The sequence below is a fragment of the Dermacentor variabilis genome, chromosome 11 (assembly GCF_050947875.1).
Source record: "Dermacentor variabilis isolate Ectoservices chromosome 11, ASM5094787v1, whole genome shotgun sequence".
Classification (NCBI taxonomy): Eukaryota; Metazoa; Arthropoda; class Arachnida; order Ixodida; family Ixodidae; genus Dermacentor; species Dermacentor variabilis.
Window position 1 is genome coordinate 75,095,428 of NC_134578.1, and position 12,321 is coordinate 75,107,748.

A 12,321-nucleotide genomic window follows, 5' to 3' on the forward strand; every position below is an offset into this window, starting at 1 on the left:
GGGGTTCTTTAACGTGCACCTAAATCTAAGCACACGGGTGTTTTCGCATTTCGCCCCCATCGAAATGCGGCCGCCGTGGCCGGGATTCGATCCCGCGACCTCGTGCTCAGCAGCCCAACACCATAGCCACTGAGCAACCACGGCGGGTCAGCTTCCCTTTAGGAGACAAAGCTGGCAATATCATTACTAAGATGGATGAGATAGTTCAAGTGGCTGAGGAGTTCTGTAGGGATTTATACAGTATCAGTGGCACCAACGATGATAATGGAAGAGAGAATAGACTAGAGGAATTCGAAATCCCACAGGTAGCGCCGGAAGAAGTAAAGAAAGCCTTGGGAGCTATGCAAAGGGGGAAGGCAGCTGGGGAGGATCAGGTAACAGCAAATTTGTTGAAGGATGGTGGGCAGGTTGTTCTAGAGAAACTAGCCACCCTGTATACGCAGTGCCTCATGACTTCGAGTGTACCGGAATCTTGGCAAAACGCTAACATAATCCTAATCCATAATAAAGGGGACGACAAATACTTGAAAAATTATAAACCGATCAGCTTACTGTCCGTTGCCTACAAAGTATTTACTAAGGTAATTGCAAATAGAATCAGGAACACCTTAGACTTCTCTCAACCAAAGAACCAGGCAGTATTCCGTAAAGGCTACTCAACAATAGACCATATTCACACTATCAATCATGTGATAGGAAAATGTGCGGAATATAACCAACCCTTATATATAGCTTTCATTGATTACGAGAAAGCGTTTGATTCAGTCGAAACCTCAGCAGTCATGGAGGCATTGCGGAATCAGGGTGTAGACGAGCCGTATGTAAAAATACTGAAAGATATCTGTAGCGGCTCCACAGCAACCGTAGTCCTCCATAAAGAAAGCAACAAAATCCCAATAAAGGAAGGAGTCAGGCAGGGAGATACTATCTCTCCAATGCTATTCACTGCGTGTTTACAGGAGGTATTCAGAGACCTGGATTGGGAAGAATTGGGGATAAGTGTTAATGGAAAATACCTTACTAACTTCCCATTCGCTGATGATATTGCCTTGCTTAGTTACTCAGGGGACCAACTGCAATGCATGCTCACTGACCTGGAGAGGCAAAGCCGAAGGGTGGGTCTAAAAATTACTCTACAGAAAATAAAAGTAATGTTTAACAGTCTCGGAAGAGAACAGCAGTTTACGATAGGTAGTGAGGCATTGGAAGTGGTAAGGAAATACATCTACTTAGGACAGGTAGTGACTGCGGATCCGGATCCTGAGACTGAAATAATCAGAAGAATAAGAATGGGCTGGGGTGCGTTTGGCAGGCATTCTCAGATCATGAACAGCAGATTACCATTATCCCTCAAGAGAAAAGTTTATAACAGCTGTGCGTTACCAGTACTCACGTACGGGGCAGAAACCTGGAGGCTTACGAAAAGGGTTCTACTTAAATTGAGGACGACGCAACGAGCTATGGAAAGAAGAATGATAGGTGTAACGTTAAGTGATAAGAAAAGAGCAGATTGCTTAAGGGAACATACGCGCGTTAATGATATCTTAGTTCAAATCAAGAAAAAGAAATGGGCATGGGCAGGACACGTAATGAGGAGGTAAGATAACCGATGGTCATTGAGAGTTACGGAATGGATACCAAGGGAATGGAAGCGTAGCAGAGGGCGGCAGAAAGTTAGGTGGGCGGATGAGATTAAGACGTTTGCAGGGACAACATGGCCACAATTAGTACATGACCGGGGTAGTTGGAGAAGTATGGGAGAGGGCTTTGCCCTGCAGTGGGCTTAACCAGGCTGATGATGATGATGCTTATGATTATGATGATGATGATGATCCAACGGGCTAGCAGGACAATCCCCTCGAAAGATGTACAAAGCCATCAAAGTGCACTACCACGAAATGTCTTTAAGAACGTAATACTCTGCCGTTAAGGTAGCCTTGAGTGCAACCCTAAACCTATAGACTCCGTAAATTCGAAGTCCACAATCAAAATTTGTGGGCAGACGGAAGCCATCCCTTATGTTCAATTGTTAGGACGTGCCGAGTTCATCAATTGAAGCGCGATAATCAGACCAAATGGCAGCGGGCACTTTTTTCGGCCCCGGAGAAAGTTGGGTCACCATTACGGGAAAAGTGTACTCACCGCGCGTCCACGTAGCCCTCACTTTTATCTCGTACAACAATGCATCAGCTCAGTATCGCCATAGCCTCCCCCCCCCCCTCCGTAGGCGCCAGAGGCGCTGACATCCAGGTCATCCGAGTAACGCATTTTAATCGCCAATAACTGTAAATGTATGAATTAGCTGTTCCTAACTTCACGTCCGACGGCCTGTAGAAGTAGAAAATTCACCACCTTACCGATTTACTTAGTTACTTCTTTAAGTAAAACCAAATCGGCAGAACCCATCTCCCTAGGATTGTGAGATGCAGCCATTGAGAAAGGCAGAGCGGAGTCCTCAATTCGAACAAGAGTGTTTACTCACACAACTCAAGTGCCACGCAGTCGGTCAGACAACGTTTGAGGCACGTAGGCATCTGATTTTTAACCATCCCTCTCTTGCTGGGCATTATCTGCTGCGCTTTAAGAGCACAAATACTGGGATGACAGCGCGTTTCCAAAGCAACTTGGCCTCAGTCGACGCGATGGTACGCCTAGTACACAGAGGAGGCCACAACACAGGCTCTAAGCCAGACCATGTTACGCGCTCGCAGAATGCCTTATAGTAACAGTCAAGACAAATTCGTGGGTGCAAAACCTGTTTTCAGTCGCTCAGAAGACAGAATTGTCAAGTTCCTGTGCTCCTCGGCGTTAACTTTTACACGGCCTGTCGGCGCAAGCAACACACTCTCGTGTTACCAGTCTTCGAAATCGCTCGTCGTGTTTTCGACAGCTTTGAGTACCGAAGGAAGGTATATGTTCTTGCAGGGCCATAAAAAGCGTCACAAACTTGTCCCATTAAAATTTAATGCGCGCAAAACTAGCTGTCACCACGGCCGGCTTGCTTTTTTGCTAACAGCATCACAACCCAAGCACGGCGAGCATGCCTCAAAAGTATTCCGAGAAGTAACGAAACTCATTACAATAATTTTCGGGGTCAGATAATGCGTCACACACTTGTCCGAGTAAGGTTCAGCACACGCGAAACTAACTGCGGCACACAGCCGAGTTGCTTTTCACTAACTGCGCCACTACACCGAGCGCGGCCACTGTACTTGAAGAGTACCACAAGAAGTAACGAAATTAGTTACAATAATTTCCGGGGTCAGAGAAATCGCCAAAACTTGTCTGGGTGAGATTCCGTACACGCGAAACTGCGTCACATGGCCGAGGTGCTTTTTGCCACAAAGCCAGGTGCGCCGAGCGGGCCCAAAAACTACCAAAATAAGTCATACTAATGCTGGGGCTCATGGAAAGCTTGGCAAACACCTCCCAGTACGAGTAACTAACTGATATTAACTAGGCCTGGGCGGCGTCGCCGTTTTTCCATAGCTGCGTCACTATATAGGTTCAGTTTTGTGCAGTCGGTGAAGTACGTCGCAGAGTGTCGAACAAAATTCATCATCTTGCTGTAGTCCCGTACTGCAGCGGTGCCGCGTCGAAATGCAGATGGAACGCAAGAATACACCGGAAGCCCCCCCAAAAAACAGCCTACAATCGAAATAGGCTGGTCGCCGAGCAAGCGAGCTTCACATGCGCAGCCGGCCTCGGTCTCTTCGGTGGCATGTCTGGTGACTGACGCATGCATATGGCGAGTCTGCCGTGCCGCTAGCTTGTTGCTAGGTGATGCAAGAAGAATAAGTCGCGAAGTACAAGTTCATTTATACGCAAAACCCTTTTAGTCTTAGAGGGAAATAATAACAATAAAACATTGTCTGTAAGTTCATTTCACATTCTTATTTTTTTCTATTGCTCGCGTCAAGTAACGAATGAGGTTGACACTAGGCATCAGGTGTTTCCTGTTGCTAGTTTTCGCCAAGTGTCCCCTTTTGTTGAGAGAGAGAGTAAACGTTTATTGTAATAGAGTCTGTTTGGTTATGGTGGGTGGAGCCCCTCCTCCAGGGCCCCACTGGTTACAGTGGCTCGCCGGGCCTGGTCAAGGGTCGCCAGTTGGCTTCCCAATTCCACTTCCGCGAGTCGCGCCTCCCACGACCAGTTATGTAGAGTGTTGTCTAGCAGCGGCGAGGTGGCAGCCGCCGGACGTAACGCGCACTGGAATGTTATGTGTTCCAATGTCGGTGTTCCTTCACACCACGGGCACGTGTTGCCGTATTTGTCTGGGTACATTTTGTGTAGCCTGCATAAATGTGGGAATGTGTTTGTTTGCAGGCGGCGCCAGTCCCGTGCTTGCCTCCTCTCTAGGTCTGGGTGAGGAAGGGCTTTGGTTCGCCTACTTAGCCTTTGTAATTCGAGGATTTCTCTTGGCGCACCGGGTGTCGATCTCGGGCGGTGTGGCCCGCGGTTCGGCCTGTCATGCCTCGAGCCAAGCGGTCCGCCCGTTCGTTCCCCGCTATCCCTCTGTGCGCCGGGCACCAGGTCACGCAATGATCCAAGGTGAGTTCCGTTCCTAGGATGCGGAAGACGCAGCCCGGTAAAGCCCCCCCCCCCCAAGGAAGAGGCGGCAGGCGTCCTGCGAGTCTGTCGGCACGTAGGCCGATTGGCCCTTATCTTCCGCGGCGTGTATATCCAGGGCTATGGCCACAGCTTCGGCCGTCGCAACCGATTTCGTGTGTATAGATGCTGCTACGGTTGTTCGTCCTTGGCTAGTCACGACGACTGCAAAGGTATTCAGGGTGCCTGTATTCTTGTGATACGAACTCGCGTCTGTAAAGTAAGTATCCGGATCGCTTTGCCGCCTTGTAAGGTGGCTGCCTGCGCGCGTCTCCGTCCCGCATGATGGACTCGGTGCATGTGACGGGCGGATCGGCGACACGTGGATCCGCTCTCGGATTTCAGATGGCAGTAGGATTGTTTCGTCGCCACAATATTGTGGTGTCAGTGGATAGTGAAGTCTTTGTAAAACCGAGCGTCCCTGAGGTGTCGTGTTTAGCCGTTCACGCTGCGCCACTAGAGTGGCCGCTGCATATTCCTCGAAAGTGTTCATCATTCCTAATTCGTTCAGTCGGATCGTGCTTGTGCTTTCAGGCAGGCCGAGTGCTGCTTTACAGGCGATTCTTATGAGCTTATCCGCATGTTCGACGTCGTTACGCCGCGTGGTTTGGAAAGGCAGAGCGTACGTTAGACAACTAATGACGAAGGCGTTTACGAGTTGCATGGTGTCTGCTTCGGTCATGCCTTCTCGGCTGCGTGCAACTCTGCTAATAAGCCCAGTTACGCTCCGAACAGTGCGTCTGAGATTGGAGAGTGCTATGCTAACGCTGCCCGTTTCTTGAATGCACATTCCCAGTACGCGCAGGTGGGATGCCCTCTTGGTGGGCTCTCCCTCCAAGGTGAGCTGCAGATCCGGAGCCCTGGTCGCTAGGGTATGTCTAGGTCTAATATGAATATACTCCGATTTCGCTGGAGCGCACCTCATGCCTGCTCGCCTCATATAGTTTTCAATGGGGCTGATGGCCTGTTGAAGCGTGTCTTGTCGGCTTCCGTAGGACCCTTTGCAGGCCCAGAGTGTAATGTCGTCTGTATATATGGCGCAGCCAAGGTCCCGGTTCTTCTGTAAGTCCAGGGCCATTCTACGTAAGCCGATGTTAAAAAGAAGTGACAATATGGATCCTTGAGGAGTGCCCTTATCTAGTAGGCGACACAGGGCAGAACGTGCTGAACCTAGTCCTATTTTCGCGGAGCGGCTGCTCAGGAAGTCTTGAACGTAATGATATACTCTTTCTCCACACCCGACATCTCGTAGTCCGTCTAGTATTGTAGTGTGTGAGATGTTATCAAATGCCTTATGGACGTCGAGCGCTAGCAGGATTCTGTACATACTGCCCGGAGGAGGATCGAGCACCTCATCTCTTAATAGAAGAAAGACGTCCTGTGCACAGATTCTCCTGCGGAAACCGAACATGGATTCAGGGAAGAGTGAGTTTCGTTCGATGTGGGCTTCGAGTCGGGTTAGAATTACTCGTTCAAAAAGCTTGCTCATGCAAGACGTGAGCGATATGGGCCTGAGATGGTTGAGCTCGCGCGGCTAGCCCGGTTTTGGTATAAGCACGATGTCTGCCTCCTTCCATTCTCCCAGTAGTCTTCCATCTGGTCGCCAGACCTGTTCATTGAAGAAGTCGACTAAGTGCTGTAGGGCTATGTCACTAAGGTTGCGCAGCATTGCGTTGGTGATTTGTTCGGGTCCAAGAGCCGTGTTCTTCTTGAAGGTTTGTGCTGCTGCGTAGAGCTCTGAGAAGGTGATGGGGGCGTCCAAGCTCGAGTTACCCTGTCCTTGGTATTCTCTCATAACGCTTGAAGATGTCTGGGCAGCTACGGTGTAGGTGCGTTTTAGATGCTCGAGTAGTTCTTGTTCTGAGCCCTTGTATTCTCGTAACAGCCGCCGCATGACGTTAGACGTCTCGGTGCGCGTGCTAGTTGGGTCTAACATGCACCGAAGAATGGCCCAGGTCTTCTTGGTGCTCATGGTGCCTCTGAGAGAGTCGCAGAAGCTGCGCCAATTTTGATTATTCAGCTTCTTCGCATAGGTGTTAGCTTCGTTTGCCAGCAGGGCTATTCGGCGCCTAAGTTTGCGATTACGCCGCTGCCGCTTCCAGCGTTTGGTGAGGCTTCTGTGGGCCTCCCAGATGTGGGCGAGATGGCTGTCTACTACTGGTGCTTCCGTTGTGGTCTTGATCTCTCTCGTGGTGGCAGCATGGGCCTCCTTGAGGAAAGCTGTCCAACCTGCGGCCGTGGCTGGAAATGAGGAAGCAGCCTGGTGTCGTTCTCTGTACCTTTTCCAGTCAGTGAGCCTGGCAACCCCTAGGGGCTGTCGAACTTTAGCTGTGTTATCATTGACACACAATGGATAGTGATCACTACCTAGCATTTCGTCCAGGTTACACCAGGTGACCCCCGTCTCATTGTTGACAAACGTAAGGTCCGGCGTAGTGTCCCGGGCAACGCTGTTTCCTATTCTTGTATGAGTCCTGGCTGCGTAATCAGTACAAGTTCGTGGGATTGAGTTTCTCGTAGTAGATTGAAGCCCTTGGCGGCGTCGCGTTGATAACCCCATGCGGAGTGCCAAGCGTTAAAGTCTCCGAGGAAGATTAGTCGGTCTTTCGTTGAGAGCAAGGTAGATACGTGACTTAATATTAATGAAAAATCGGCCCTCTTATCCCTAGGGGGGCTATATACATTGGTTATCAGGAACTTGGGACGACCCTTCTTGACTGGCCAAATGGTGAGTATTTGGTGGTGGATTTCTACGCCATGTGCAATGCCGACAGTGATTGTCACGCCCTTGCGGGCCAATGCTGCCACTTCAGGGTAGCTCGAATCGCTGTAAAAACGGTAGCCCCCAATAGGTATCCGCATCTTCCCCACTTCCTAACGACAAATAATGTCAGGTGGGACGAGCGCCGCCTTGATATATTGTGTAAGTGCAGCATGTTTGTTATTTAGTGATCGGCAGTTCCACTGCCAAATTACGAGATTCTCTTGGTGTGTAGGTGTGTAGTTAGCCAGAGTATGGGCTCTCGATATGTTCTGTGTCTGTGGTTACGGTGACCTTTGGATCTCGGTTCTCCGGGCTAAGGCTGCTACGACGTTTTCGCGTTTTTTTTACTCCTTTGACCGAGTCGTCGACATACCGCCTAAGATTGTGGAGCTCTGCAAAAAATAATTGCATTTGTGCGCACATATTGTCTAGTTTCCCTTCCAGATGTGATGGGTGTAGGCATCTGTGCTATAGGCTGCGTTTGTGATAGGGGTTTGGTCTGTGTTTGGTTCGTCTGTCTGTTGGACCGTTGTGCGGGTGCGTTTGTCTTATGGGTTCCTCCAGGCGTCATCATGCTTGCCATTTGTCGTTTAAGTGTTTCGAGTTGATTTTTCATGCTATCCAACCTCGCCTTAAGTTGTCTGTTTTCGGCAACTATTTTCTTAAATTTCTCGTTTTGTGTGATAGGTGTGGTTGTGGAGGACGCGTCCGCTGCCCAGCTTACCTGTGGATTTGTCAGAACGGAGGCCGCCTTCGGTGCTTCTCTGGATGCTTGTTGCGTCTGCCTTGCTTCTCCTCCCTGAACGCGCTCTCGTGCTCGAGAGCGGTATCTGCTCCGGTGAGGTGACGCTGATCTGGACCGAACGTTCAGTCGGTCGGTTCAGTCCTTCCCTGTCGGTTGCGTTGTCGCTCTTATGGCCGTTTGGGTCGTCCGATTCCTCATCCTCTGAGGCGAACCAGCGAGGCTTTTTCTGCCCTTCATTGCGCTTGTCAGTGCTCTTTCTGACTTGAGGTTTTTTCGGCTGCTTGAGGCGTCGTTGGCAGCTGCGGTCCCCGGTGACGTGGGCACCCTCACACGAGGCACACTTTGGCTCGCACGGGTGTCCGTCCACTGGGGTTCTGAGTCCACAAATTCGGCACACTCGCAGGTCGGGCTGTGGACAGACGTCTGTCCGAGGCCCTTTTCCATGGCATGTTTTGCACACCTGAACAGTAGCACGGTAAGGATGACACAGGAGTTCGCCTCCGTTGTAGTACACCACCCGAGGTAGTGACGGGCCGCAGAAAGTAAGGGCGGCACTCTTTGTTTCCCGATCATTCTTGCTTGGATAGGTTCGACGCCTTGAGTCCGTATACGTATGTTTGCTATGATGGTCTCCGGTGGCGTTCGGCGTGGAAGTCCGTGTATAACACCTCGGACAGCTTCCTCTCCGGTGGCAGCGTATACGTTAACGTCATGCGAATGTCCGTTGATAGTGAGGGAGTGGACTCGGCGTGCCTGCTCCGCGACCTCCTGACTCGATCTCGAAAGTATGGCGATATTGGAGCCGGGCTTTACACGGAGCAAAAATTGCTCACCTCTTATTTGGTAGTCGCAGGCCGTGACGATCGCTTCGGCGAGGGCCGGCGTGCTGATAGTCTTCAAAGGCAGTCCCTGGTGTGGTCGGATAACTATCTTGAAGTCATCCTTATAAAGAGGAGGAAGTTGGGGTATGCCTCTTCGTCGTTTTCTTAGTTTCGCCGGGTTAGTGCTGCCCGTTGAGTCCGTTTCTCGCTTGCGCTGTCGAGCCTGCTGCTTCTTTTGCCGTAGTGTCAGGACTGTCTGCTAGTCGTCGTCCGTCCGCTGGCGTTCCTCGGCGTTGTGGCGAGCGGAGCCTGTTATCCCGTCTTCTGTTCTGTCTACATTTGTTACATCCATGTTCGCTGCTGGTGTTGTCTCACCTTGCATTGTCGTCGTCGTCGTCTGAAGTTCGCTAAGCGTTCCCGTAGCCATGCCCAGACAGAACGGTTGCTGCCGTTCGCGTTCCTAACGCGTCGGAGCAGCACCGGCTGCTGCGCTGAGCTGGCGTCGGGGTTATCGACGCTGCCCCGTAGTCCCGGTTTGTAGGATCGCTGGGCTTCACGAGCTTCACCGAGGGCCACGTGGGTAGCACACCCGTGTTCCTTGTATCCTCACGAGTCGACTGGTATCTCAGTACCATCCCCTTTTGTTGAATTTCTTTCTCTATGGCTCAGCGCGGCACGCGCTCGTATATACCGGAAGTTTCTGGAATGTTACAAATGATTCTTTCTGCTGCCTCTTCTCACCGAAGCTTGTGTAATCTGATTGCATGTGCAACGAAAATTGCGTAGAACTTCCTGGAATACATGGGGGCACCAGCGATTACTCGGAACCTTTAAAGGGTCACGCATAAAAGCCGACGCACTTGATCGGCAGATCAGATGTCGACGATCTCCGACCGCGTTCAATGCTACTGTTGTGCTTTGAGTGGAAGGGCCAAACAAAGAAATCTTCCTTACCTCAGTAAGGAAGCCTTCATTGCGGTGAGGCTACCTTATGTCACTCTGAAAGCTTCCTTACTGAGGGGCCCTCGGTGAAAGCTTCCTTAGTGTTTCGTCAGCATAAGGTAGCTCCAAAGCTACCTTCATGCGTCCTTACGCCGCTCCTGGCCCTGAACGAGCACTTCACCTCACTGCTTTACCACGTGACCTTTGCGTGCGCATGCACGCTGTCACCGACCTGCGGAGAAGCGAAAGCACGGTATGTCTTGCCAGGCATGATCCTTTCAGTCACGCGTGCGGCATGAAAGCGTTGCTAGGCGTTGCTAGGCGTTGCACGACGCCAGAGTGCCAGCGTCGATGGAGCACATCAAGTTTTGCACTGTAATGCGCAAATTTTTTTTAAAGTTTAGTAAACAAAACTAGAAGAAAGCGTCCACGCTTCTCTACATTAGCTCTTCAATTTAAAGATTGTGTGACGATACATTTTTTATTGAACATTGGTGTTCACGTAAAGCTTTTAAGAGAAAATCTCGGACCCAGGCATGCAGCAACCGCTCCTTACGTGAGGACGGGTGAAGGGAGCTTTCAGAGCACCCTTGCTTCTGTGGTGAACACAAATATGCCGCGGATAAGCCGCGGTGCTGCCAGCGCGGAACAGAGCCGACCGCAGTCGACCATAGCCAGCCGGCCGCCGAGAGCGGGCCGGCGTACAAAGAATAAAGATTAGTTGGCACCGAGACTCCAAGCCCCACGCCTCGTCTCTGCTTTCCTCGCGCGTGCCAACAATTGGTGACCCGCACGTGATCGCCATGAACCAGCCAAGCGACGCCGACAGCCCCACGGTAGCCGTACTTGATGTCAAGCTACCTCCGTTTTGGACTGGCGACCCGCAACTTTGGTTCATGCAAGTTGAGTCACAGTTCGCTGCACGCCGCATCACTGCTGACAGCACCAAATACCACCACGTCGTGGGCAGCCTCCCGCCTGCGACGGCCAGCGAGGTGCGGGACCTACTGCTAACGCCACCCGCAGAGAAGGCCTACCAGAGGCTAAAAGAGACACTGATTCGCCGTGTCACACCTACAGAGCCGGAGCGTCTCCAACAGCTACTGCAGGATGCCGAACTTGGCGACCGCCGACCCAGCCAGTTGTTACGCCACATGCAACAACTGGCCGGCGACGCGACAGCAAGCGATGGTCGTTTAGTGCGCGAACTGTTCCTACAAAGGCTTCCCACAAGTGTACGGATAGGCCTCACGGCGTCGGGCGAGACAGACCTTGCCAAGATGGCCGAACTCGCCGACAAACTCATGGCTGTGGCCGTGCCCACCGTCGCGTCGGTGCACGCAGACGCACCGTCCGCCAATTCCTTGCAAGAGGTGCGAGAGGAAATTTCTCGCCTCGCAGACACCGTCGCAGCGCTGCACTCGAGCGGAAACCAGCGACCACGACAGCGTACCGCATCACAACCACAACAACGTGGGGTGTGCTGGTACCACCGCAAATTCGGCAACGCTGCACGGAACTGTGTGTCGCCCTGTGAAAATTCGGGAAACGCCCCGGGCCAGCACTGAGGGTGACCAGTGCCCCCGCCCCGTCGGATAGTCGCCCATCGGTTCTCTTCCTGACCGATCGCGAAAGAGGTGCTCGTTTCTTAGTCGACACAGGGGCGGAAGTTAGTGTCGTGCCGGCGTCGCCAAACGACCGCAAACGACCGTGCGCAGCACCGTTGCAAGCAGTCAACAATACGACGATACCGACGTACGGGCAACGCTCCCTCTTGCTGGACCTGGGCCTCAAGAGGACGTTTCGGTGGATTTTCGTCGTGGCTGACGTAAAATTTGCCACCCTGGGAGCGGACTTCTTGCGCAACTTCGGACTACTTATCGATGTTCGCAACCGGCATTTACAGGACCCCCTGTCACAAGCAGAAGTGCGCAGGAAGCCATCCCGGCACCCATCCCTCAGCCCCACGCTCGTAGCACCGCCTGGCGCTGCACGATTCACTGGCATCCTCGGCGATTTCCCCGAACTGATGCGGCCACCACAGGCCAGCGCGGCCGTCAAACACAATGTATGCCACCACATTGTCACCACAGGCCCACCAGTTTACGCACGCCCACGTCGCCTGTCCCCGCAAAAGCTGCAAGCAGCTCGAGAGGAATTCGACCACATGCTCGAGCTCGGCATAATCCGCCCGTCCGCTAGTCCGTGGGCGTCTCCACTGCACATGGTGCCGAAGTCTACACCAGTAGGCTGGCGACCCTGCGGCGACTATCGAGCCCTCAATCGAGCAACCGTGCCCGACCGCTATCCGGTACCTCACATTCATGATGTCACGTCCAGCCTACATGATGCGGCGATTTTCTCCAAGGTCGACCTCGTGCGGGCGTACCATCAGATCCCCGTGGCTCCAGAAGATGTATCGAAGACGGCGATAACCACGC

At 52.1% G+C, this 12,321-nt stretch overlaps 1 protein-coding gene across 1 annotated transcript; it reads left to right on the forward strand.

Annotated features, from left to right (window-relative positions):
- The first annotated feature begins 10,683 nt into the window (after window positions 1-10,683).
- On the forward strand, window positions 10,684-11,448 carry LOC142563333 (uncharacterized). Its single transcript, XM_075673892.1, has one exon. The coding sequence runs from the start codon at window positions 10,684-10,686 to the stop codon at window positions 11,446-11,448; it is 765 nt and encodes a 254-aa protein (XP_075530007.1).
- The last annotated feature ends 873 nt before the right edge of the window (window positions 11,449-12,321 follow it).

What these genes read in the sequence shown, in the direction of transcription:
- LOC142563333 (XM_075673892.1), top strand. Translation starts at nt 10,684, where the DNA reads ATGAACCAGCCAAGCGACGCCGACAGCCCCACGGTAGCCGTACTTGAT.